This window comes from Linderina pennispora (assembly GCF_002104995.1).
Source record: "Linderina pennispora strain ATCC 12442 chromosome Unknown DL89scaffold_13, whole genome shotgun sequence".
Classification (NCBI taxonomy): Eukaryota; Fungi; Kickxellomycota; class Kickxellomycetes; order Kickxellales; family Kickxellaceae; genus Linderina; species Linderina pennispora.
The window spans coordinates 1-27,120 of record NW_024468261.1 but is presented as its reverse complement, the minus strand read 5'-3'; the positions used below and the strand labels follow the sequence as shown (position 1 = coordinate 27,120).

The 27,120-nt window shown below is 37.2% G+C and overlaps 4 protein-coding genes across 4 annotated transcripts; 1 reads left to right on the top strand and 3 right to left on the bottom strand.

Annotated features, from left to right (window-relative positions):
- Positions 1-752: 752 nt before the first annotated feature.
- On the bottom strand, positions 753-1,277 carry DL89DRAFT_259559 (uncharacterized protein; the record flags this gene model as incomplete). The annotated part of the gene is made up of 1 exon (XM_040885700.1): positions 753-1,277. One exon carries the CDS (start codon positions 1,275-1,277, stop codon positions 753-755), a length of 525 nt encoding a protein of 174 aa, XP_040740938.1.
- A 309-nt stretch (positions 1,278-1,586) lies between these two features.
- DL89DRAFT_285694 (P-loop containing nucleoside triphosphate hydrolase protein) lies at positions 1,587-4,409 on the bottom strand (the record flags this gene model as incomplete). The annotated part of the gene is made up of 2 exons (XM_040889833.1): positions 4,099-4,409; positions 1,587-4,076 (listed from the first exon to the last, which is right to left on the bottom strand). Exons 1-2 carry the CDS (start codon positions 4,354-4,356, stop codon positions 1,587-1,589), a joined length of 2,748 nt encoding a protein of 915 aa, XP_040740937.1. The 5' UTR covers positions 4,357-4,409.
- Positions 4,410-19,954: 15,545 nt separating this feature from the next.
- Positions 19,955-21,535, bottom strand: DL89DRAFT_259556 (uncharacterized protein; the record flags this gene model as incomplete). The annotated part of the gene is made up of 1 exon (XM_040885699.1): positions 19,955-21,535. One exon carries the CDS (start codon positions 21,533-21,535, stop codon positions 19,955-19,957), a length of 1,581 nt encoding a protein of 526 aa, XP_040740936.1.
- A 1,885-nt stretch (positions 21,536-23,420) lies between these two features.
- Positions 23,421-25,055, top strand: DL89DRAFT_259555 (uncharacterized protein; the record flags this gene model as incomplete). Its single annotated transcript, XM_040885698.1, has 1 exon — positions 23,421-25,055. One exon carries the CDS (start codon positions 23,421-23,423, stop codon positions 25,053-25,055), a length of 1,635 nt encoding a protein of 544 aa, XP_040740935.1.
- Positions 25,056-27,120: the final 2,065 nt, after the last annotated feature.

Below are 27,120 nucleotides of genomic sequence, written 5' to 3'. Positions count from 1 at the left end.
GGATTCGCTCCACTCGTTGATGCGCTTGCCCAAGAGAATCACCGGCGACTGCTTGGTGCCGCGCAGGAGCTTGACTGCGTTGTTCCACCGCATGTTGCAGGCGCGCGGCGTCCGGCCAGTGCCCAGCCGCTCGGCCACCAGCACCCACCAGCCGTACGAGCCCTCGCGGTGCCCATCGTGCTTCAGCTCATTGATCGTGCTCTGCAGCTTCCTTACTTCGGCCAGGGTCCATATGCCATGGTTCTGGCCGGTCAGAACCTCGTATCGCCGCCGGTAGTTCATGTGTCCAATGCCCAGGTCCATCTGCTGCTTGGCTGTCTTCCATGGGTGCTTGTGCTTTTTGGCTATGCTCAGCAACTGCGCGTCTTCGGCTGGCAGCCACTGGTGCCGCTTCTTGCGCATGCATGCTGCGCCTGCTTTCGTGGAGGTATGCCTCCGGATCTGTTGCATGAAACTGAGGTGCTTGAGCATGGGTGTGCAGGACTATTATACAAGGGGGAGGGCAGGCAGGCTAGATCCAATGCAGACCCGCTGTTTTTCGTGTATTGGCTTTCAGCAACACCAGCTTTAGGATTATGGAGTGAGGCCTATTCCAAAGCCATGCTGTATAGATGCTGCAAAAGCAAGCATACTCCCAACTGGATGTCACGAACACTACGACTATCATGCTAACGACATGGCATTGCGACAGATGGTGGCAGGTTCATGCGTATATTCTGGACGGCTAGAGTTTTATCTAAATGGAACGCTGTTTATCCCGAAACAAAGCTGCTGATGTTGGAGTGAACAGCATCGTTTGCCTGGTTGGCGTTAATGTTGTTGCTATATAAGGTGTTTTCGTTGAAGTTGGCGCGGTTAGAGGCACGGTCAAACACGTTGCTGAACGAACTCACAAGTGGGAACCCCCAGCCCCATCCGTCGTACCCACTGTACCCGCCATAGCCGCCATAGCCGCCATAGCCGCCATATCGCCACTGGCGCTTGGCCAGAAACGGAACAACGGGAGCTGCAACCGATGCAGCTGCAACCGGATCGACAAATGGAACGGTCGAAGCAGATGTGGCCGAGGAAACCACAGCACTGTTCACAGCTGGAAATGCCAGTGCAGAGGTTACTCCCGGGATTCCAAAGGCGGCTGTATAGCCGGGATACCAGCCCCAGGCACCGTAGAACTGGCGGCGGGTAAGCTCGGGCTGAGGGCCGGCCGTAGCACTGGCAGATTGCGCAAGCGCGGCCAGAGCAGAAATGATGGCGAGAGAGACGGAATAAGTAATCATTTTAAAACGTGCTTAAATGGAATGTTAATGCGACTGTTGAAGCTATTGAGTGCTGATACTGGGTAGATGTTGGAAGACTGGTGTTTGGTTGCTGGTTTTATACTACAAATATCGGGTATGGTATATTCTTGGCACCAGCAGTGCTACCAGATAGATCGCAAGATGCATACGTGTTCCAAAATCCGCCGAGATGGATACGACCGCTAAGAGTCAACAGGAATAATACCGAAGTGCCTCTAATTGGGAAAGTGCTGTACTGATATACAAAGTTGAAACATGACAGTAACACCCTGGTCAGCATTTCCTGCTCTACTTTAGCGGCCACATGGCCACGGGTAAGTATCGTGACGGTACAGCCCTGACTCCAGATGACCTGGCCATCCCGTAGAACGGATTAGTCTCAATAACCGAAATATAAAGACCGCGCTTGGCCCGTGTGATGGCGACGTATGCAATATTGCTTTCCTCGTTATAGTAGTTTTTCTCAGCCGAGTCTGCTTCTTCCACAGGGCGGTCTAGTCGGGCCGTCACCGCATCTGGGTCACCACGGTACTTCATCGGGAATGTACCCTCGTTGAAGTTCGAAATGAATACGTGCTCCCACTCCAGGCCCTTTGCCTGGTGCACAGTCGAAATAACCACCGCATCCACGCCTGCCCAGCTAGTGTCCTTGGAAATCCCGGCCATCAGTGACACATAGGCCAGGAACGCACGCAGCATCGCGTGTGAGCACATGTCGCTGTCCTTGAACCGCAGTTTCACCGCGGCAGCGCCTTGGACGCGTCCAGAGAAAAAGATAGCGACGGTATTGCGCAGCATCGTGGTGATGGATTTTTGGCCAAAGTTCTGCTCGCTGCCAGACCCATCGCTCCTGGACCTCCTAGCACTGGTGATGCTAAGCTCCGCCATGGCCATGGCGAGGCCATCAACGGCGTACTCGCAGCAGACAGTGGACACAAGCTCTTGCAGCGTCATTTCACCTATGCCCTGATCCCACTGCCCGATGGTATCCATGAACTGCTTCAGGCTGGCCCGTGCATGTTTCGGTAGCACTTTCGTGTCCAGAACACGCTCTGCCTTTCCGTACACACTACTGTCGCCGCTAGCGTCAGGCTCCATGGCACAGATGCGCTCTATGAACCTTGGTCCAATATTCGGTACAAACTCACTGAGGCAAGTACGCATGGCAGCGTCATCTGTGCGATCAACCATTAGCCTCAGCGGCGCCAGAAGGTTCTGAACAGATGCGCCTCCAATGAACGATGCACCGCCACGGATGACATATGGAATCCCTAGATCCAGTAGCTCGATTTCCAGGCAGGCTGACGGCCGGTGGCGCTTTAGCTTGAGGGCCCGGAACAGCACCGCGATATCCTTTGGTTGGCACGCTCTGGAGTGGACTAGCGACCGGATCTTCCCTGCTATCAATCTGGCCTCAGATTCCGCAGTCTCGCTGCTAGATACCACCACAGGCATCATGGGCACAGACGGCTGTACCTGCAACGGAACACGCAGCCGCGTCAGCAGATTCTCGCTATTGGTATTCACAGCAGTAGCAACGATATTGCCTAGGTCAACGATGCTCCGGTGCGACCGGTAGTTGATGACTAGCGACTCCATGCTTCCAACGAGGCTTCTGGGCACATTGTTGGTGTTGGCCATATTGGCATCAACAAAGTTTTCCAGGAACCTGCTAAAGTTGCTTTTGCATGTGGCACCACGGAAGCCATAGATGCTCTGTCGCTCGTCGCCGACTGCTGTGACGCGGCCAGCGTCCTTCTGCAGGAGCATGACCAGATCCATCTGCACTGTGTTAAGATCCTGGAACTCGTCGATCAGCAGGTACCTGTACTTTTCGCGTGTGATCTGCAGGATGGTCGGGCTCTTGAGCACGTCGTTGGCCATTGCCAACATGTCATCATAGTCCACCACGTTAGCCATACGCAGAACCGCATTGTACGCCTCGATCATGGACCGCTTCTGGATGTCGTAGCTCGTAGCCAGGTATCCGCGCGTCTTGCTGGATTGAACAAATCCCAAATGATATGCATAGTAAGCATCGGACTGTGCGAAGCCAGAATGGCCGGGAGGATGCAGCGGACGAGCAAGTGGTCTGGCAGTGATGTCACGGAGCCCTCTGATCCTGTGGAAATGGCCGCGCAGGAAGTGGTACAGCACAGAATGGGCTGCGAAGTCGCTTTTCAGCATGGTGCTGTTGAGCTTAGTTCTAACATTCTGCTCCACGCCACCATCCGGTGCTGGATCCGCAGGAGGCTCCTGCCAGTCCAGTCTGTCGGTTGCCTGCGCCTTGACAGCATCCCAGCGCCTCAGGCGGTCCTTTTTCAGGATCATGCCCTGTCCACCTGGGCCATCACCGCTGTCTGGAGGCGGGATAGCGAGCATGGTTTCGCACTGAACCAGCATGTGGCAGTCGTCGAGCAAGACAAACCCAAGATGGAGTGCGAGCTTGAGATCACCATCCTCAGTAACAATATCTGGGGCCTCTGATAGTCCCAGCTTAACATAATACTCCCTTATGAGTTTGTAGCACCACGAGTGGAAGGTTGATGAATGTGGTGGCGATGCACCCTTCATTCCATTAGCCTCCATGAGCTTACCAATGCGCTCACTCAGCTCACCTGCAGCCTTATTCGTGAACGTGATGACCATGATGGTCTCAGCCGCCACTCCCTGCTTGATCATCTCGATAGCCCGAGTACACAGTGTGTTGGTCTTGCCAGATCCGGCGCCTGCGACGATCAGCAGCGGCCGGTCAATATCCTGCCTGGCAATAGACCTCTGATGATGATCGGTCTCGTACAACCCTGCGAGTCTGTCCACGCTGCTCCTTGTCCGCAGTATCAGTGGTCATCAGCGTGCCTGTGGTACTAATGCCTGCCTCTTCCTGTACCTGCGAAGAAGTCGACACTGGCTGCTGCACCAAAGTTACTTCCACAGGCAAGTCACTGCTGTCGATATCATTGGTGAACACCACTTGATAACTTCCAGATTTGTATACGGCGTGCCCGTTACTAGTGCCAGTGCAGTTTCTTTGATGATTTAATGCACTTGAGGTCATGCTGGTGCCTGTTTTGCGCGTGGGTATCCTAGGCTTTGAACTATGCTTGAAAGATAAATAAAATGAGGAAAAACAATAGCCAAGCCCAAAGGCAATCATCCACCGGCACCAACAGCACTGAGCTTGTAGCACTGATTAGGGGGCAGACGCTGCGGCAATAGCACTGTGCGCAGCCACCGGCAACGGGTAATTTGTTGGACTTAAAAACAAAGTGTATGCCATTCCTCAACAACTCAGGTCCAGTGTTGAAAGGGTTGATTCCCTAATGTGTTCAGATACAGGGGCTAGTGTTTTGAGTAGACACAGGCCAATCACTAATACGCAGTTGGTAATTGCCTATACATGCAGAGCAGATTGGTACTGGTACCAATGATTGACGCGAAATGGCTGCATAATCGGTCCCGTGACTACGCCATAATCACCACTGATAATGATCTGCAGGCTGTATAAATATAGTAATGGCAAAACCCACTGAGTTGACCACGGACGGGCAACCGTCCGAGGGTCACTTGATAAATGAAAAAAGATACAGAGAAGATTAGCATTTCCCCTGCATAAGGATGGAACTTTGATCTTGAACGGTTTCTTCTTCGGAAGACATTTTTTTGCCATTTTCTGGTTTCAACCCGCTCTCTTGTCCCTCTATTTCCTTTTGCCACCACTGGCCACATCACCATAGAGGTGCGCCTTCCGATGGCATTATTACAATTCCATCACTTAAGCACTAGTACTATAGCTTCTATTGCTACTATAATTCTACTAACTGCTTACTACTATGGAGATCAGCCAGAGTTTGTTAGCTATTTAATAATTATTAAAATTTTTCTTATTTTCTTGTTTAGATGCCAAATATGGTGCTTCTCCGAAACCCCCTTCGGCATCCTGAAAAATTTCAGTTGATTTCTCGGGACGCAGCCTCTATCTCAGTAGAAGCATATTAATTGTGTATCAACTGAAATTTTTCAGGATGCCGAAGGGGGTTTCGGAGAAGCACCATATTTGGCATCTTTGTTTCTTTGTTAATCTAGTTGCTAGAATCTTTTTGGCCACTGCTAAACATTCTGTATTTTAAAATATTTATCTACTGCTAGTAATTGATTTCATATTTGTTAATTGGTTATTCTGCTAATAGATATTTAGTTTCTTTAAATTTTTATATTTGTGAATGGCCTCCTTGGGAGTACATCTTAACTCCCTTTTGGGACTGGAGTTGAAGAATAGAGATAATATGCCTGATATATCTGATGCAAGATATAGGGGGTCATTCCTGGACTTGTAAATTTTAGTAAATTACAATTTTGTTAGATAGTTATTTGAATAATCGTTTTCAGAACTATTTTTTGCTACTAGATATTTTTGTAACAGATATTTATAATTGTTGTGTCCAGAATGTTTTTGTGTGTATAATTGATTTTAAAAATACAAATATTTTTTTTGCCATTTCACCCAAACCGCCATCGGCATCTTGGAAAAGTTTCAGTGAACATAATTTCCTTGTGGTTGCTTAGCCACATCTATTGAGATATTGACTTTTGTTGCCCAATGATAATTAACCCAAATATGCAAAGGTTTTTCTTTCTGGTTGAAATTATGTTCACTGAAACTTTTCCAAGATGCCGATGGCGGTTTGGGTGAAATTTTTATTTCACTGAAATTGCCAATAGTTTAAACATGTATAAATAGTTGTTATGCAGATAACTAGCTCTGAATGACCTCCTTATTGAAGCATTTTCTATCAATGCAAATTTCTTACTGAGAATTCCTATTTTAAAAGTTACTTATGACATGTCTACATAGAAGTTCATTGACTCATCAATTTTAGCTTGAATCAGTCTATCTTGTAGTTCTCTCATTGAAGCTTCTAACTCTACTTTTTGTGGTAAAGTACTTCCAACTTCAGCATGTGTTGATCTCTCCTGGTTGTTGCTAGGGTAGTCAAAGTTAGATAGAACCCAAAGTGTGTGGTGATGTTCAACAGGAACTTTACTAGCTGCTAGGATCTTCTTCATATTGTAGAGTAAGCAACAGAGTTTAAACTGCACATTGTATACAGTTGTGTTTCTAATTCTCACAACTTCTCTATTTGATAGTCTCTTAAATGTGTTACCTAGTTCTCCAAATGTGCTCTCAACCATTGATCTAAATGACCCAAGTTTGCTATTATATTCTAACTCTGCTTCACTTAAGTTGGTTCCTCTTGGCTTTCTAACTGGTAAGCAAAAGTTATGCATTCCAAAATTCTCATTCTCTTCTGCTTCTGTTAACTCTTCCAGAATACTTTGAGGATAACCACCATCTAAAACAACACAATCTACTGGAGAGATGTATTTCAATAGTGACATATTCTTAATCATCTTAGAGTCTGGGTGGTCTTTACATTCCTCAGTTGGTGAAACAAGGACAACCATTCCATTCAAATCAATGCAAACTTGTGTTCTATATCCTGACTTCTTCAACTTGAAGGAATAAAGATTTGGTTTGTATGCACCATTATGTAGAGCTCGTGAGTCATGTCCATCTAACATAAGAGTTATATGCTTAAAGTTTGTTGGATTCTGAATCTTTGCTGAGATCACTCTTAGTTTGGAGTGGCATTGTCAGTTTATTCTGTTCACTCTTAGGAGGTCATTCAGAGCTAGTTATCTGCATAACAACTATTTATACATGTTTAAACTATTGGCAATTTCAGTGAAATAAAAATTTCACCCAAACCGCCATCGGCATCTTGGAAAAGTTTCAGTGAACATAATTTCCTTGTGGTTGCTTAGCCACATCTATTGAGATATTGACTTTTGTTGCCCAATGATAATTAACCCCAAATATGCAAAGGTTTTTCTTTCTGGTTGAAATTATGTTCACTGAAACTTTTCCAAGATGCCGATGGCGGTTTGGGTGAAATGGCAAAAAAAATATTTGTATTTTTAAAATCAATTATACACACAAAAACATTCTGGACACAACAATTATAAATATCTGTTACAAAAATATCTAGTAGCAAAAAATAGTTCTGAAAACGATTATTCAAATAACTATCTAACAAAATTGTAATTTACTAAAATTTACAAGTCCAGGAATGACCCCCTTCCAAAGTGAACTAAGAGCATTACTAACAAGAGTGTTGTCAGAAAGAAGAAATATGCCTGATGTTGCTGATGCTAGGTATACTGCTAGAGGTGTAGAGCAACTTGGATTTAAGCACTCTTCTGAAATATTTGTTGACTCATTCATTGTTGAGGTTGTTGTTGAGAAATGCAGTGAATCAGATATAAAGGTGAAGCAGAAGTCAGCTAGTGTTAGATTGCATAAAGTATTTGGAGAAGGTTTTGGTTATAAGTATGTTAGAAGCAAGATTAGTGAGCAATATGGACCAGTTGCTATTTACAAAGTATCTACCCCAAACATTGCAATAACTAGTTCTTTGTTAACAGTGAAGTTTGCTACTATGGCTGATCACAAAATATTTCTACAGAATTATGACATCACAATGGATTGTATGAATATCTCATCTAGAAATATTATCTATAAATACCTTTTAGAAAGAGGAGTTGAAAAGAAAGATGTTGTAGATGATTTACACAAGTCTGGCTCTAACTGTATTAGCTGGTTTACAAAGAAAGGAGATGTTAAAGTTAAGAACAAAATTTATAACAAGTTTATTCAGCTTCTTGAGAGTGGTGAAGTTCGTAATCCTCTTAGTTCCAAACTTTCTGAATTTGTAATGCCAACTTTGCACAACTTTGGAGAAACATTGTATGCTTGCAGAAACTCTGGTTTGACTAGGATAGAACTAACTGTACATTCTTCTCAGATGCAAACAGTTGAATGGAATAGTAACTTGCTTCTTAACACAGTTCAGTTTATGAATGAATGCAGAACATTTGCAACTTCTTATGAAAAGCAGTGGAAAGCACTTGTTGATAAAGTTAGTAGTTGTTATACAGTTTGCATTTATGTGAGACAACAGCATACTCTAGCATATTGTCATTGGTTTAACTCTATCACATCAAAGAAGCAAGGAATTATTAAGAAACTAAACAAGAATGATGATCCAATGGTAGTTGTTGCTAATCTCTCATTCAACAACAGACCTACACTTTATCAAATATATGATTCACTTGAGAGTGGTCTTGAAACAGAAAAAGTTCTTAGAAGAGTTGATGAGAATATAACTATTGTTCCAAGTCAGAGAAACTCCTTCTGGTCAACTTATCCTACAACTAAGCAGTATCACACTTTTGAAGAGATGGGATTAGTTAACTATAAAGGAATGCATATTGGTTGGATAGATAGTAAGCAAGCAAAGAGTAAGATATGTCTATCAAAAATGTCAGAGGATAAATATTCTGCAAAAGAGGAAAACATCAATGCATTAACAACAGCAATAGACAATATCACACTTGATGAAACTAGCCATATATTTATCAAAGAGAATACAGATCTGAAACCTTCATTGTATAGAGTTGCTTACAATGTTCTTCAGTTAGGTGATGAATTTACAGCTACACATTATGCACTCCATACTTTTAGAGGACATTCATACTTCTATGTTGATATTCTTATTAAAGGGAGAGATAAACAGCCAACTCTTATTAGGACACCAGTTGACAGTTCTATTGGAAAAGCAATTTCTCAACAGTTAGGAGAAAGAAAGCAACAAATATATCTAAGAGTTATAAGTGTGGGATATAGAACAATCACAGTTGAATAGCAGCCATTTTAAAACATAGTATAAGCAACCATTCTCTCCATATCTCTATGGAAAGTATGACAAACATCATACACATGTTCAACCCTTACCTCACAATCAGTAGCAATATGTTGGATCCAATTACGCACTTGTATTGCTAAGTCATCACTCATATCAAAGTCATGAATAAGTAGCAGAGTAAGCATATCTCTTTCTTCCTCACACATCTCAGCTAAATGTTGCTTGAAGAAGTTCTGGAATGATCCCATTTTCTAAAATTGATAAAAGTTGAAATTTTTATTTATGACTACCTCACACAGATGGACAATCAATTACAAGAATTAAGAGAGAAGGAGTGGAATGTGCTCTACACAACAAAGTGGAGATTTCTTGATGAAGACTGGTTAGTACATAAACAACAGAAGTACTATAGGAGTGAAGCTCATGAAGTGAAAGAAATAAAGCTCATCAAAGATACACTTGTAAAGCAACTTGGAATGATCCCTGTGTTCTTCTTCTTAAATGTTCTATTTGGTGGAAAGCAGTATCCATGTCCTTACAGAAATGTTGAGAAAGGACTCTTGATTTTGTACCAGTTAGTTGCTGGGCTATCAATCAATGAGATGGAGAGGTTTATTCCTAAGAGCAGCTACCAAGTAATTCATAATATGTTCTATATCTCAGAGTTAAGTGAGTTGAACAAGAAGCTTTCACACTACTTGCACACAATGTTCTCCACTCCAGAACTAAGAGTGATCTCAGCAAAGATTCAGAATCCAACAAACTTTAAGCATATAACTCTTATGTTAGATGGACATGACTCACGAGCTCTACATAATGGTGCATACAAACCAAATCTTTATTCCTTCAAGTTGAAGAAGTCAGGATATAGAACACAAGTTTGCATTGATTTGAATGGAATGGTTGTCCTTGTTTCACCAACTGAGGAATGTAAAGACCACCCAGACTCTAAGATGATTAAGAATATGTCACTATTGAAATACATCTCTCCAGTAGATTGTGTTGTTTTAGATGGTGGTTATCCTCAAAGTATTCTGGAAGAGTTAACAGAAGCAGAAGAGAATGAGAATTTTGGAATGCATAACTTTTGCTTACCAGTTAGAAAGCCAAGAGGAACCAACTTAAGTGAAGCAGAGTTAGAATATAATAGCAAACTTGGGTCATTTAGATCAATGGTTGAGAGCACATTTGGAGAACTAGGTAACACATTTAAGAGACTATCAAATAGAGAAGTTGTGAGAATTAGAAACACAACTGTATACAATGTGCAGTTTAAACTCTGTTGCTTACTCTACAATATGAAGAAGATCCTAGCAGCTAGTAAAGTTCCTGTTGAACATCACCACACACTTTGGGTTCTATCTAACTTTGACTACCCTAGCAACAACCAGGAGAGATCAACACATGCTGAAGTTGGAAGTACTTTACCACAAAAAGTAGAGTTAGAAGCTTCAATGAGAGAACTACAAGATAGACTGATTCAAGCTAAAATTGATGAGTCAATGAACTTCTATGTAGACATGTCATAAGTAACTTTTAAAATAGGAATTCTCAGTAAGAAATTTGCATTGATAGAAAATGCTTCAATAAGGAGGTCATTCAGAGCTAGTTATCTGCATAACAACTATTTATACATGTTTAAACTATTGGCAATTTCAGTGAAATAAAAATTTCACCCAAACCGCCATCGGCATCTTGGAAAAGTTTCAGTGAACATAATTTCCTTGTGGTTGCTTAGCCACATCTATTGAGATATTGACTTTTGTTGCCCAATGATAATTAACCCCAAATATGCAAAGGTTTTTCTTTCTGGTTGAAATTATGTTCACTGAAACTTTTCCAAGATGCCGATGGCGGTTTGGGTGAAATGGCAAAAAAAATATTTGTATTTTTAAAATCAATTATACACACAAAAACATTCTGGACACAACAATTATAAATATCTGTTACAAAAATATCTAGTAGCAAAAAATAGTTCTGAAAACGATTATTCAAATAACTATCTAACAAAATTGTAATTTACTAAAATTTACAAGTCCAGGAATGACCCCCTTAGTTCTGGAGTGGAGAACATTGTGTGCAAGTAGTGTGAAAGCTTCTTGTTCAACTCACTTAACTCTGAGATATAGAACATATTATGAATTACTTGGTAGCTGCTCTTAGGAATAAACCTCTCCATCTCATTGATTGATAGCCCAGCAACTAACTGGTACAAAATCAAGAGTCCTTTCTCAACATTTCTGTAAGGACATGGATACTGCTTTCCACCAAATAGAACATTTAAGAAGAAGAACACAGGGATCATTCCAAGTTGCTTTACAAGTGTATCTTTGATGAGCTTTATTTCTTTCACTTCATGAGCTTCACTCCTATAGTACTTCTGTTGTTTATGTACTAACCAGTCTTCATCAAGAAATCTCCACTTTGTTGTGTAGAGCACATTCCACTCCTTCTCTCTTAATTCTTGTAATTGATTGTCCATCTGTGTGAGGTAGTCATAAATAAAAATTTCAACTTTTATCAATTTTAGAAAATGGGATCATTCCAGAACTTCTTCAAGCAACATTTAGCTGAGATGTGTGAGGAAGAAAGAGATATGCTTACTCTGCTACTTATTCATGACTTTGATATGAGTGATGACTTAGCAATACAAGTGCGTAATTGGATCCAACATATTGCTACTGATTGTGAGGTAAGGGTTGAACATGTGTATGATGTTTGTCATACTTTCCATAGAGATATGGAGAGAATGGTTGCTTATACTATGTTTTAAAATGGCTGCTATTCAACTGTGATTGTTCTATATCCCACACTTATAACTCTTAGATATATTTGTTGCTTTCTTTCTCCTAACTGTTGAGAAATTGCTTTTCCAATAGAACTGTCAACTGGTGTCCTAATAAGAGTTGGCTGTTTATCTCTCCCTTTAATAAGAATATCAACATAGAAGTATGAATGTCCTCTAAAAGTATGGAGTGCATAATGTGTAGCTGTAAATTCATCACCTAACTGAAGAACATTGTAAGCAACTCTATACAATGAAGGTTTCAGATCTGTATTCTCTTTGATAAATATATGGCTAGTTTCATCAAGTGTGATATTGTCTATTGCTGTTGTTAATGCATTGATGTTTTCCTCTTTTGCAGAATATTTATCCTCTGACATTTTTGATAGACATATCTTACTCTTTGCTTGCTTACTATCTATCCAACCAATATGCATTCCTTTATAGTTAACTAATCCCATCTCTTCAAAAGTGTGATACTGCTTAGTTGTAGGATAAGTTGACCAGAAGGAGTTTCTCTGACTTGGAACAATAGTTATATTCTCATCAACTCTTCTAAGAACTTTTTCTGTTTCAAGACCACTCTCAAGTGAATCATATATTTGATAAAGTGTAGGTCTGTTGTTGAATGAGAGATTAGCAACAACTACCATTGGATCATCATTCTTGTTTAGTTTCTTAATAATTCCTTGCTTCTTTGATGTGATAGAGTTAAACCAATGACAATATGCTAGAGTATGCTGTTGTCTCACATAAATGCAAACTGTATAACAACTACTAACTTTATCAACAAGTGCTTTCCACTGCTTTTCATAAGAAGTTGCAAATGTTCTGCATTCATTCATAAACTGAACTGTGTTAAGAAGCAAGTTACTATTCCATTCAACTGTTTGCATCTGAGAAGAATGTACAGTTAGTTCTATCCTAGTCAAACCAGAGTTTCTGCAAGCATACAATGTTTCTCCAAAGTTGTGCAAAGTTGGCATTACAAATTCAGAAAGTTTGGAACTAAGAGGATTACGAACTTCACCACTCTCAAGAAGCTGAATAAACTTGTTATAAATTTTGTTCTTAACTTTAACATCTCCTTTCTTTGTAAACCAGCTAATACAGTTAGAGCCAGACTTGTGTAAATCATCTACAACATCTTTCTTTTCAACTCCTCTTTCTAAAAGGTATTTATAGATAATATTTCTAGATGAGATATTCATACAATCCATTGTGATGTCATAATTCTGTAGAAATATTTTGTGATCAGCCATAGTAGCAAACTTCACTGTTAACAAAGAACTAGTTATTGCAATGTTTGGGGTAGATACTTTGTAAATAGCAACTGGTCCATATTGCTCACTAATCTTGCTTCTAACATACTTATAACCAAAACCTTCTCCAAATACTTTATGCAATCTAACACTAGCTGACTTCTGCTTCACCTTTATATCTGATTCACTGCATTTCTCAACAACAACCTCAACAATGAATGAGTCAACAAATATTTCAGAAGAGTGCTTAAATCCAAGTTGCTCTACACCTCTAGCAGTATACCTAGCATCAGCAACATCAGGCATATTTCTTCTTTCTGACAACACTCTTGTTAGTAATGCTCTTAGTTCACTTTGGAAGGGGGTCATTCCTGGACTTGTAAATTTTAGTAAATTACAATTTTGTTAGATAGTTATTTGAATAATCGTTTTCAGAACTATTTTTTGCTACTAGATATTTTTGTAACAGATATTTATAATTGTTGTGTCCAGAATGTTTTTGTGTGTATAATTGATTTTAAAAATACAAATATTTTTTTTGCCATTTCACCCAAACCGCCATCGGCATCTTGGAAAAGTTTCAGTGAACATAATTTCCTTGTGGTTGCTTAGCCACATCTATTGAGATATTGACTTTTGTTGCCCAATGATAATTAACCCAAATATGCAAAGGTTTTTCTTCTGGTTGAAATTATGTTCACTGAAACTTTTCCAAGATGCCGATGGCGGTTTGGGTGAAATTTTTATTTCACTGAAATTGCCAATAGTTTAAACATGTATAAATAGTTGTTATGCAGATAACTAGCTCTGAATGACCTCCAGGAGGTCATTCACAATCACTAAACTAAGTAAAAAATAATTAGAAATTGTAAAACTTTTTGTTCTTTTGTTTTTTTTGAACTTCTCCGAAACCCCCTTCGGCATCCTGAAAAATTTCAGTTGATTTCTTGTGACCAGCTGTATCTCAGTAGAAGCATATTAATTGTGTATCAACTGAAATTTTTCAGGATGCCGAAGGGGGTTTCCGAGAAGCGTCTGTTCTTATATTTTTATTTATTAGTTAATCTAGTTGCTAAAATCTTTTTGGCCATCACTAAACATTCTGATTTTTAAAATATTTTTCAACTACTAGTAATTGATTTGTTATTTAATACTTGGTTATTCTGATACAAGATATTAAGTTTCTTTAAACTTTCTTATTTGTGAATGGCCTCCTTAAGAGTACATCTTAACTCCCTTTTGGGACTTGAGTTAAAGAATAGAGATAATATGCCTGATATATCTGATGCAAGATATACTAGTAATGGCATTGAACAGCAAGGATTTGTTCAGCAATCTGATATCTTTATGGATTCATGTGTTGTTGAGATTCCTGACTCATATACTCTAATGGATCAACTTCACAATATTACTCCTTTTGATAGATTGCATAGAGTATTTGGTGATGGTTATAGTTTTAAATACATAAGATGCAGCACAAGTGTGACAAATGGTAATGTCTCTGTGTATAAAGTATCTGCTCCAAATGTTGCAATAGCTGATCCTGCACTAACTGATATCTTTCTTAGGATGCATCAAGAACATGTATTTCTTCAAAACTATGATATTACTATGGATTGTCTAAATATTTCTTCTAGAGCTATTGTTAAGGAATTTCTTCTTGATAATGGAATCAGTAGCAAAGATATTCTTGATGATGAAAATAAAGTTGGAGCAAACTGTATTAGCTGGTTTACTGAAGAAGATGAGATAAGAATAAGGAACAAGTTGTATAATAAATTTGTTCAACTCTTAGAAAGTGGTGAAGTTCGCAATCAACTTACTTCTAAGCTATCAGAGCTAGTGATGCCAACTTCTCAACAGTTTGGTGAAACACTTGTTGCTTGTAGGAATGAAGGATTAATGAGACTTGAGCTTACTGTTCACTCTCCTGAGTTGAAGGAAGTAGAATGGAACACAAACTTAATTGTCAATACTCTTGAGTTTCTTCATAACTGCAGGACATTTGCAACATCTTATGAAAAGCAATGGATGGCACTAGTTGATCAGATTCATAACAAACATACATTGTGTATTTACTTCCATAAAGAACATTCTCTTGGTTACTGCCATTGGTTCAATAAAACAACTAAGAAGAAACAAGGAATAGCTAAAAAGTTGAAAAAGAATGAGGATATGATGACTGTTGTTTCTAATCTTACATTCAATGGACACCCAACTGTTCTTCTTACATATGCTACTAGTAGTGGTCCTCTTGAATCTGAAGTTGTTCTGAGAAGAGATATCACAAACATCACTATTGTTCCTAGTCAGAGAAACTCCTTCTGGCCAGTTGCTTCAAGAGAAAGACAACAACATACATTTGCTGAAATGGGACTTATTAACTATCGTGGAATACATATTGATTGGTTAACAGCTCAGCAAGCAAGAGAGAAAGTTAGGCTTTCAACTCTCTCAATTGTTAGTGATAATACTGATGGTTTAGGAATAGATGACCTTCTTGCAGATATTAGCAATATTGAACTTGATGATCTAGAACCTACATATTTAAGAGAAAATACTGATCTCAAGCCAGCTAGATATAAAGTTGCTTACAACATACTTCATGTTGGTGATGAGTTCTTAGTTAGTTATTACTTCCTATATACTTTTAGAGGATTACCTTTCTACTATCTAGATATTTCTATGATTCACAATGAAATAGTTAGTAGCACTCATATACTTATCAAAGTACTGGCAAGTAGTCCATTTGGTGAATGTATTGCTTCTGTTATTGGCCAACCAAATCAAGAAGTGGTGCTTAAAGTAACTAGAATTCATAATCGTATTATCCATACTGAGAGGATCTAGTTTTAAAATGGGCAGTTGGCAACCATTACTTCCATATCTGCACAACTGTAGTTGCATACATCAAACACATGCTTAATACTAACACCCCTATCTTCTGAAACATTCTTAATCCATGCTCTGATGTACACTGTTAATTTTCTGCTCATATTGAAATTTCTGCTAAGTAGTTGGACTAGCTTTTCTCTCTCTTCCTCATCTAGCTCAGAAAGTTGAGTGTTGAAGAACTTATAGAATGGGCCCATTATAATAAATGACAACTTTTAAATTTATTAGTACATCGCACAGATGAATCATCAATTACAAGAACTCAGAGAAAAGGAATATCATAAGCTCTACACAAATAAGTGGAAATTTCTGAATGATGACTGGGTAGTTCTTAAGCATACAAAATATCACAGAAGTGAAGTTCGTGAAGTAAGAGAAATCAAACTTATAAAAGATACACTTCTTAAACATCTAGGGATGATTCCTGTTTTCTTCTTTCTGAATGTTTTGTTTGGCTGCACTCATTATCCATGTCCTTACAGAAGTATAGAAAAAGGATTGCTTATCTTACACCAACTTGTAGAAGGATTGTCAATCAATGAAATGGAAAGATTCCTTCCAAGAAGTAGCTATCAAGTTATTCACAATATGTTCTACATTTCAGAAATGCAAGATTTGAATAAGAAGCTGACATTCTATCTGCAAACAATGTTTTCTACTCCAGAGCTACGACTACTTGCAGCAAAGATGCAGAATCCCCATGGGTTTAAACATATAACACTAATGTTAGATGGCCATGATTCAAGAGCTCTACACAATGGTGCATACAAACCAGGACTTTATTCCTTCAAGTTGAAGAAGTCAGGATATCGTACACAAGTTTGCATTGATATAAATGGAATAGTTCTACTTGTTTCACCAACAGAAGACTGTAGAGATAATCCAGATTCAAGAATGATTAAAAACATGGGATTATTAAAGAGGATATCCCCTATAGATTGTATTGTGCTTGATGGTGGCTATCCACAGAGTGTTCTTCAAGAGATGACAGAGGAAGAAGAGCAGGAGGACTTTGGAATGCATAACTTTTGTTTGCCAATTAGAAAGCAGAGAGGGGTAAACTTACTAGAAGCAGAAGTAGAGTACAATTCCCATCTTGGATCATTCCGTTCTATGGTAGAAAACACATTTGGAGAACTAGGAACAACATTCAAAAGGTTGTCAAATAAGGAGATTGTTCGAGTAAAGAATAAGAATGTTTACAATGTGCAAATGAAACTGTGCTGTGTATTATATAATATGAAGAAAATACTAGCAAACAGTGATGTGCAAGTAGAACACCATCATACTCTCTGGGTTATGACAAACTTTGACTATCCTGAATCACACAATGAAAGATCAACACAAATGGAACCAACATATACTTTACCTCAAAAGGTTGAGTTTGAAGCATCAATGGTTGAACTACAAAATAGATTTCTACAATCTAAAATTGATGACAACTATGACTGCTTTGTAGATATGGGGTAACAACAGATATGATGCTAGCTACTTGATTTTAAAATAGCTAGTTCTTATCAATATTGTTCAATATGGAGGGTATTCACAACTGCTAAATTTAGTAAAAGATAGTTAGAACTTTTAAAACTTTATTATCTAATGCACATTCTACTCCTTCTCTTGTAATTCTTATAATTGATTGTTCATGGGTGGTAAGATAAGATACACAACTCTGGTTCATTATCAATTTTAGAAAATGCCATCATTCCATAACTTCCTTAAGAAACATATAGGAGGCCATTCATAAATATAAAAGTTTAAAGAAACTAAATATCTGTTAACAGAATAACCAATTAACAAATAAGAAATCAATTACTAGCAGTAGATAAATATTTTAAAATACAGAATGTTTACCACTGGCCAAAAAGATTCTAGCAACTAGATTAACAAATAAACAAAGATGCCAAATATGGTGCTTCTACGAAACCCCCTTCGGCATCCTGAAAAATTTCAGTTGATTTCTCGGGACGCAGCCTCTATCTCAGTAGAAGCATATTAATTGTGTATCAACTGAAATTTTTCAGGATGCCGAAGGGGGTTTCGTAGAAGCACCATATTTGGCATCAGAACAAGAAAACAATAAAAATATTAATAATTATTAAATAGCTAACCATTTCTGACTGATCTCCTTATAGAATTAGATTTATTCAAAAGCTGCTATTTTAAAACATCATGTTCAAGTCATCAAGTCGTTATCATCCTATTTATAACTATTTATCTAATACCAAGCAATCATATAACTCATCAATTTTAGAAAGTATTAAACTATACCATTTTAAAAAATCATAATAAATTCATCAAGTTGTTAGAATCCCATCTGTAATTAATAGATATGCACCAAGCAATCATATGTGTCATCAATTTTAGAAAGAATCAAGCTGTGCTATTTTAAAACATCAAATTCAAGTCATCAAGTCATTAGTACTCCATCTGTAATTAATCAATATGCACCAAGCAATCATATGTATCATCAATTTTAGATTGAAGGAATCGATTTTGAATTTCAACAATAGATGCTTCTAACTCTGCTTTTTGGGGCAAAGTATGTATTGGTTCCACTTGTGTTGACTTATCATGTGTATCAGGGTAATCAAAGTTGCTCATAACCCAGAGTGAGTGATGATGATCAATATGTACATCACTGTTTGCTAGTATCTTCTTCATATTATAGAGTAAGCAGCATAACTTCATTTGCACATTGTAAACATTCCTATTCTTTACTCTAACAATCTCCCTGTTTGACAGCCTTTTGAATGTATTGCCTAGTTCTCCAAATGTATTTTCTACCATTGAACGGAATGATCCAAGATGGGAATTATATTCAGCTTCTGTTTCTGATAAGCTTGTTCCTCTCTGCTTTCTTACTGGTAAACAAAAGTTGTGCAGTCCAAAAGTATCCTGCTCTTCTTCCTCAGTCATCTCTTCCAAAATACTTTGTGGATAACCACCATCAAGCACAATACAATCAATAGGTGATATATTCTTCAGCAACCCCATGTTCTTAATCATTCTTGAGTCTGGGTGATCTCTACAGTCTTCAGTTGGTGAAACAAGTAGAACCATTCCATTCACATCAATGCATAGTTGTGTGCGATATCCTGATTTTTTCAATTTGAATGAATAGAGATCTGGTTTGTATGCTCCATTGTGTAGTGCTCTTGAGTCATGGCCATCTAACATTAGTGTAACATGTTTAAACCCTTGAGGATTCTGTATCTTTGCTGCAAAGACTCGTAGTTCTGGAGTTGAAAACATTGTTTGCAGATAGTATGTTAGCTTCTTATTCAAATCTTTCATTTCAGAAATATAGAACATATTATGAATAGCTTGATAGCTACTCCTAGGAATAAATCTTTCCATTTCATTGATAGATAATCCTTCTACAAGTTGGTATATGATGAGCAGTCCTTTCTCTACACTTCTGTAAGGACATGGATAATGAGTGCAACCAAATAAAACATTCAGAAAGAAGAAAATAGGAATCATCCCTAGATGTTTAAGAAGTGTGTCCTTGATAAGTTTAATTTCTCTTACTTCACGAACTTCACTTCTGTGATATTTTGTATGTTTTAGAATTACCCAGTCATCATTCAGAAACTTCCATTTGTTTGTGTACAGTTTGTGATACTCCTTTTCTCTGAGTTCTTGTAATTGATGATTCATCATTGTGAGGCACTCATAAATTTAAAAGTTGTCATTTATTGCAATGGGCCCATTCTACAAATTCTTCAACACTCGACTTGCTGAGCTAGATGAGGAAGAGAGAGAAAAGCTAGTCCAACTACTTAGCAAAAATTTCAATATGAGCAGAAAATTAACAGTATATATCAGAGCATGGATTAAGAATGTTTCAGAAGATAGGGGTGTTAGTATTAAGCATGTGTTTGATGTATGCAACTATAGTTGTGCAGATATGGAGGTAATGGTTGCTAACTGCCCATTTTAAAACTAGATCCTCTCAGTATGGATAATACGATTATGAATTCTAGTTACTTTAAGTACCACTTCTTGACTTGGTTCACCAATAATAGAAGCAATATATTCTCCAAATGGACTACTTGCTTGTATTTTGATATGAGTGTGAGTACTGCTAACTACTTCATTGTGAATCATATAGATATCTAGATAATAGAATAGCAACCCTCTAAAAGTATATAAGAAATAATGACTAACTAGGAACTCATCTCCAATATGAAGTATGTTGTAAGCAACTTTATATCTAGCTGGCCTGAGATCAGTATTTTCTCTTATATATGTGGGTTCTAGATCATCAAGTTCAATGTTGCTAATATCAGCAATAAGATTATCTATTCCTAGGTCATCGGTATCCTCACTAACACTTGAGAGAGTTGAGAGACAAACTTTCTCTCTTGCTTGCTGAGCTGTTAACCAATCAATATGCATTCCACGATAGTTAACAAGTCCCATTTCAGCAAATGTGTGTTGTTGCCTTTCTCTTGAAACAACAGGCCAGAAAGAATTTTTCTGACTAGGAACAATAGTGATGTTTGTGATATCTCTTCTCAGAACAACTTCAGATTCAAGAGGACCACTACTGGTAGCATATGTAAGAAGAAGAGTTGGGTGCCCATTAAAAGAGAGGTTAGAAACAACAGTCATCATATCTTCATTCTCTTTCAACTTTTTAGCTATTCCTTGTTTCTTCTTAGTTGTCCTATTGAACCAATGGCAATAAGCAAGAGCATGTTCTTTATGAAAGTAAATACACAATGTATGTTTGTTATGAATCTGATCAACTAGTGCCATCCATTGCTTTTCATAAGATGTTGCAAATGTCCTACAATCACTAAGAAACTCTAGTGTACTAGCAATTAAGTTTGTGTTCCATTCTACTTCTTTCAACTCAGGAGAGTGAACAGTAAGCTCAAGCCTCATTAATCCTTCATTCCTACAAGCAACAAGTGTTTCACCAAATTGCTGAGAAGTTGGCATCACTAGCTCTGATAGCTTAGAAGTAAGTTGATTGCGAACCTCACCACTTTCTAGAAGTTGAACAAATTTATTATACAACTTGTTCCTAATTCTTATTTCATCTTCATCAGTAAACCAGCTAATACAGTTTGCTCCAACTTTATCTTCATCATCAAGAATATCATTGCTACTGATTCCATTATCAAAAAGAAATTCCTTTATTACAGCCCTAGAAGATATGTTTAGACAATCCATTGTAATATCATAGTTCAGAAGAAATACATGTTCCTGATGCATCCTAAGAAAGATATCAGTTAGTGCAGGATCAGCTATTGCAACATTTGGAGCAGATACTTTGTAAACAGAGACTTTACCATTTCTCACACTTACCATGCACTTCATATACTTAAATCTGTATCCATCACCAAAAACTCTATGCAATCTATCAAAAGGAGTAATATTGTTAATCTGATCTATAAGAGCATATGATTCAGGTATCTCAACAACACATGAATCCATAAAGATATCAGAATGCTGAATAAATCCTTGCTGTTCAATGCCATTACTAGTATATCTTGCATCAGATATATCAGGCATATTATCTCTATTCTTCAACTCAAGTCCCAAAAGGGAGTTAAGATGTACTCTTAAGGAGGCCATTCATAAATATAAAAGTTTAAAGAAACTAAATATCTGTTAACAGAATAACCAATTAACAAATAAGAAATCAATTACTAGCAGTAGATAAATATTTTAAAATACAGAATGTTTACCACTGGCCAAAAAGATTCTAGCAACTAGATTAACAAATAAACAAAGATGCCAAATATGGTGCTTCTACGAAACCCCCTTCGGCATCCTGAAAAATTTCAGTTGATTTCTCGGGACGCAGCCTCTATCTCAGTAGAAGCATATTAATTGTGTATCAACTGAAATTTTTCAGGATGCCGAAGGGGGTTTCGTAGAAGCACCATATTTGGCATCAGAACAAGAAAACAATAAAAATATTAATAATTATTAAATAGCTAACCATTTCTGACTGATCTCCATAGCTGATCTGAGTACTGAAGAAAGAGACATGCTAACTTTAGTGCTTATCCATGACTTTAACATGAGTGCTGGCTTAGCATTCCAAGTGCATAATTGGGTCCAACTTAGTGGAACTTTTTATGAGATAAAGGTTGAACATATATGGAGGCCATTCACAAATAAGAAAGTTTAAAGAAACTTAATATCTTGTATCAGAATAACCAAGTATTAAATAACAAATCAATTACTAGCAGTTGAAAAATATTTTAAAAATCAGAATGTTTAGTGATGGCCAAAAAGATTTTAGCAACTAGATTAACTAATAAACAAAAATATAAGAATAGACGCTTCTCCGAAACCCCCTTCGGCATCCTGAAAAATTTCAGTTGATTTCTCGGGACGCAGCCTGTATCTCAGTAGAAGCATATTAATTGTGTATCAACTGAAATTTTTCAGGATGCCGAAGGGGGTTTCGGAGAAGTTCAAAAAAAACAAAAGAATAAAAAGTTTTACAATTTCTAATTATTTTTTACTTAGTTTAGTGATTGTGAATGACCTCCTAGTGATTGTGAATAACCTCCAAATGCTGCCATTTTAAAACATCATGTTCTAGTCATCAAGTCGTTATCATCCTATTTATAAATATTTTTCTAATACCAAGCAATCATATATATCATCAATTTTAAAAAGAATCAAATTATGCCATTTTAAAAAATCATAATAAATTCATCAAGTTGTTAGAATCCCATCTGTAATTAATAGATATGCACCAAGCAATCATATATGTCATCAATTTTAGAAAGCATCAAACTGTGCTATTTTAAAACATCAAATATACAAGTTACATAAGAATATGCTTAATACAGTAAATGTTCTTAGAAGAGTTGATGATAATATATCTATTGTTCTAAATCTGAGAAATTACTTCTGGTCTATATATCCTATATCTAAGCAATATCACACTTTTGATAAGATGTGATTAGTTTACTATTAAGAGATAGGAGGTCATTCAGAGCTAGTTATCTGCATAACAACTATTTATACATGTTTAAACTATTGGCAATTTCAGTGAAATAAAAATTTCACCCAAACCGCCATCGGCATCTTGGAAAAGTTTCAGTGAACATAATTTCAACCAGAAAGAAAAACCTTTGCATATTTGGGGTTAATTATCATTGGGCAACAAAAGTCAATATCTCAATAGATGTGGCTAAGCAACCACAAGGAAATTATGTTCACTGAAACTTTTCCAAGATGCCGATGGCGGTTTGGGTGAAATGGCAAAAAAAATATTTGTATTTTTAAAATCAATTATACACACAAAAACATTCTGGACACAACAATTATAAATATCTGTTACAAAAATATCTAGTAGCAAAAAATAGTTCTGAAAACGATTATTCAAATAACTATCTAACAAAATTGTAATTTACTAAAATTTACAAGTCCAGGAATGACCCCCTTCCAAAGTGAACTAAGAGCATTACTAACAAGAGTGTTGTCAGAAAGAAGAAATATGCCTGATGTTGCTGATGCTAGGTATACTGCTAGAGGTGTAGAGCAACTTGGATTTAAGCACTCTTCTGAAATATTTGTTGACTCATTCATTGTTGAGGTTGTTGTTGAGAAATGCAGTGAATCAGATATAAAGGTGAAGCAGAAGTCAGCTAGTGTTAGATTGCATAAAGTATTTGGAGAAGGTTTTGGTTATAAGTATGTTAGAAGCAAGATTAGTGAGCAATATGGACCAGTTGCTATTTACAAAGTATCTACCCCAAACATTGCAATAACTAGTTCTTTGTTAACAGTGAAGTTTGCTACTATGGCTGATCACAAAATATTTCTACAGAATTATGACATCACAATGGATTGTATGAATATCTCATCTAGAAATATTATCTATAAATACCTTTTAGAAAGAGGAGTTGAAAAGAAAGATGTTGTAGATGATTTACACAAGTCTGGCTCTAACTGTATTAGCTGGTTTACAAAGAAAGGAGATGTTAAAGTTAAGAACAAAATTTATAACAAGTTTATTCAGCTTCTTGAGAGTGGTGAAGTTCGTAATCCTCTTAGTTCCAAACTTTCTGAATTTGTAATGCCAACTTTGCACAACTTTGGAGAAACATTGTATGCTTGCAGAAACTCTGGTTTGACTAGGATAGAACTAACTGTACATTCTTCTCAGATGCAAACAGTTGAATGGAATAGTAACTTGCTTCTTAACACAGTTCAGTTTATGAATGAATGCAGAACATTTGCAACTTCTTATGAAAAGCAGTGGAAAGCACTTGTTGATAAAGTTAGTAGTTGTTATACAGTTTGCATTTATGTGAGACAACAGCATACTCTAGCATATTGTCATTGGTTTAACTCTATCACATCAAAGAAGCAAGGAATTATTAAGAAACTAAACAAGAATGATGATCCAATGGTAGTTGTTGCTAATCTCTCATTCAACAACAGACCTACACTTTATCAAATATATGATTCACTTGAGAGTGGTCTTGAAACAGAAAAAGTTCTTAGAAGAGTTGATGAGAATATAACTATTGTTCCAAGTCAGAGAAACTCCTTCTGGTCAACTTATCCTACAACTAAGCAGTATCACACTTTTGAAGAGATGGGATTAGTTAACTATAAAGGAATGCATATTGGTTGGATAGATAGTAAGCAAGCAAAGAGTAAGATATGTCTATCAAAAATGTCAGAGGATAAATATTCTGCAAAAGAGGAAAACATCAATGCATTAACAACAGCAATAGACAATATCACACTTGATGAAACTAGCCATATATTTATCAAAGAGAATACAGATCTGAAACCTTCATTGTATAGAGTTGCTTACAATGTTCTTCAGTTAGGTGATGAATTTACAGCTACACATTATGCACTCCATACTTTTAGAGGACATTCATACTTCTATGTTGATATTCTTATTAAAGGGAGAGATAAACAGCCAACTCTTATTAGGACACCAGTTGACAGTTCTATTGGAAAAGCAATTTCTCAACAGTTAGGAGAAAGAAAGCAACAAATATATCTAAGAGTTATAAGTGTGGGATATAGAACAATCACAGTTGAATAGCAGCCATTTTAAAACATAGTATAAGCAACCATTCTCTCCATATCTCTATGGAAAGTATGACAAACATCATACACATGTTCAACCCTTACCTCACAATCAGTAGCAATATGTTGGATCCAATTACGCACTTGTATTGCTAAGTCATCACTCATATCAAAGTCATGAATAAGTAGCAGAGTAAGCATATCTCTTTCTTCCTCACACATCTCAGCTAAATGTTGCTTGAAGAAGTTCTGGAATGATCCCATTTTCTAAAATTGATAAAAGTTGAAATTTTTATTTATGACTACCTCACACAGATGGACAATCAATTACAAGAATTAAGAGAGAAGGAGTGGAATGTGCTCTACACAACAAAGTGGAGATTTCTTGATGAAGACTGGTTAGTACATAAACAACAGAAGTACTATAGGAGTGAAGCTCATGAAGTGAAAGAAATAAAGCTCATCAAAGATACACTTGTAAAGCAACTTGGAATGATCCCTGTGTTCTTCTTCTTAAATGTTCTATTTGGTGGAAAGCAGTATCCATGTCCTTACAGAAATGTTGAGAAAGGACTCTTGATTTTGTACCAGTTAGTTGCTGGGCTATCAATCAATGAGATGGAGAGGTTTATTCCTAAGAGCAGCTACCAAGTAATTCATAATATGTTCTATATCTCAGAGTTAAGTGAGTTGAACAAGAAGCTTTCACACTACTTGCACACAATGTTCTCCACTCCAGAACTAAGAGTGATCTCAGCAAAGATTCAGAATCCAACAAACTTTAAGCATATAACTCTTATGTTAGATGGACATGACTCACGAGCTCTACATAATGGTGCATACAAACCAAATCTTTATTCCTTCAAGTTGAAGAAGTCAGGATATAGAACACAAGTTTGCATTGATTTGAATGGAATGGTTGTCCTTGTTTCACCAACTGAGGAATGTAAAGACCACCCAGACTCTAAGATGATTAAGAATATGTCACTATTGAAATACATCTCTCCAGTAGATTGTGTTGTTTTAGATGGTGGTTATCCTCAAAGTATTCTGGAAGAGTTAACAGAAGCAGAAGAGAATGAGAATTTTGGAATGCATAACTTTTGCTTACCAGTTAGAAAGCCAAGAGGAACCAACTTAAGTGAAGCAGAGTTAGAATATAATAGCAAACTTGGGTCATTTAGATCAATGGTTGAGAGCACATTTGGAGAACTAGGTAACACATTTAAGAGACTATCAAATAGAGAAGTTGTGAGAATTAGAAACACAACTGTATACAATGTGCAGTTTAAACTCTGTTGCTTACTCTACAATATGAAGAAGATCCTAGCAGCTAGTAAAGTTCCTGTTGAACATCACCACACACTTTGGGTTCTATCTAACTTTGACTACCCTAGCAACAACCAGGAGAGATCAACACATGCTGAAGTTGGAAGTACTTTACCACAAAAAGTAGAGTTAGAAGCTTCAATGAGAGAACTACAAGATAGACTGATTCAAGCTAAAATTGATGAGTCAATGAACTTCTATGTAGACATGTCATAAGTAACTTTTAAAATAGGAATTCTCAGTAAGAAATTTGCATTGATAGAAAATGCTTCAATAAGGAGGTCATTCAGAGCTAGTTATCTGCATAACAACTATTTATACATGTTTAAACTATTGGCAATTTCAGTGAAATAAAAATTTCACCCAAACCGCCATCGGCATCTTGGAAAAGTTTCAGTGAACATAATTTCAACCAGAAAGAAAAACCTTTGCATATTTGGGGTTAATTATCATTGGGCAACAAAAGTCAATATCTCAATAGATGTGGCTAAGCAACCACAAGGAAATTATGTTCACTGAAACTTTTCCAAGATGCCGATGGCGGTTTGGGTGAAATGGCAAAAAAAATATTTGTATTTTTAAAATCAATTATACACACAAAAACATTCTGGACACAACAATTATAAATATCTGTTACAAAAATATCTAGTAGCAAAAAATAGTTCTGAAAACGATTATTCAAATAACTATCTAACAAAATTGTAATTTACTAAAATTTACAAGTCCAGGAATGACCCCCATACATATTAGTT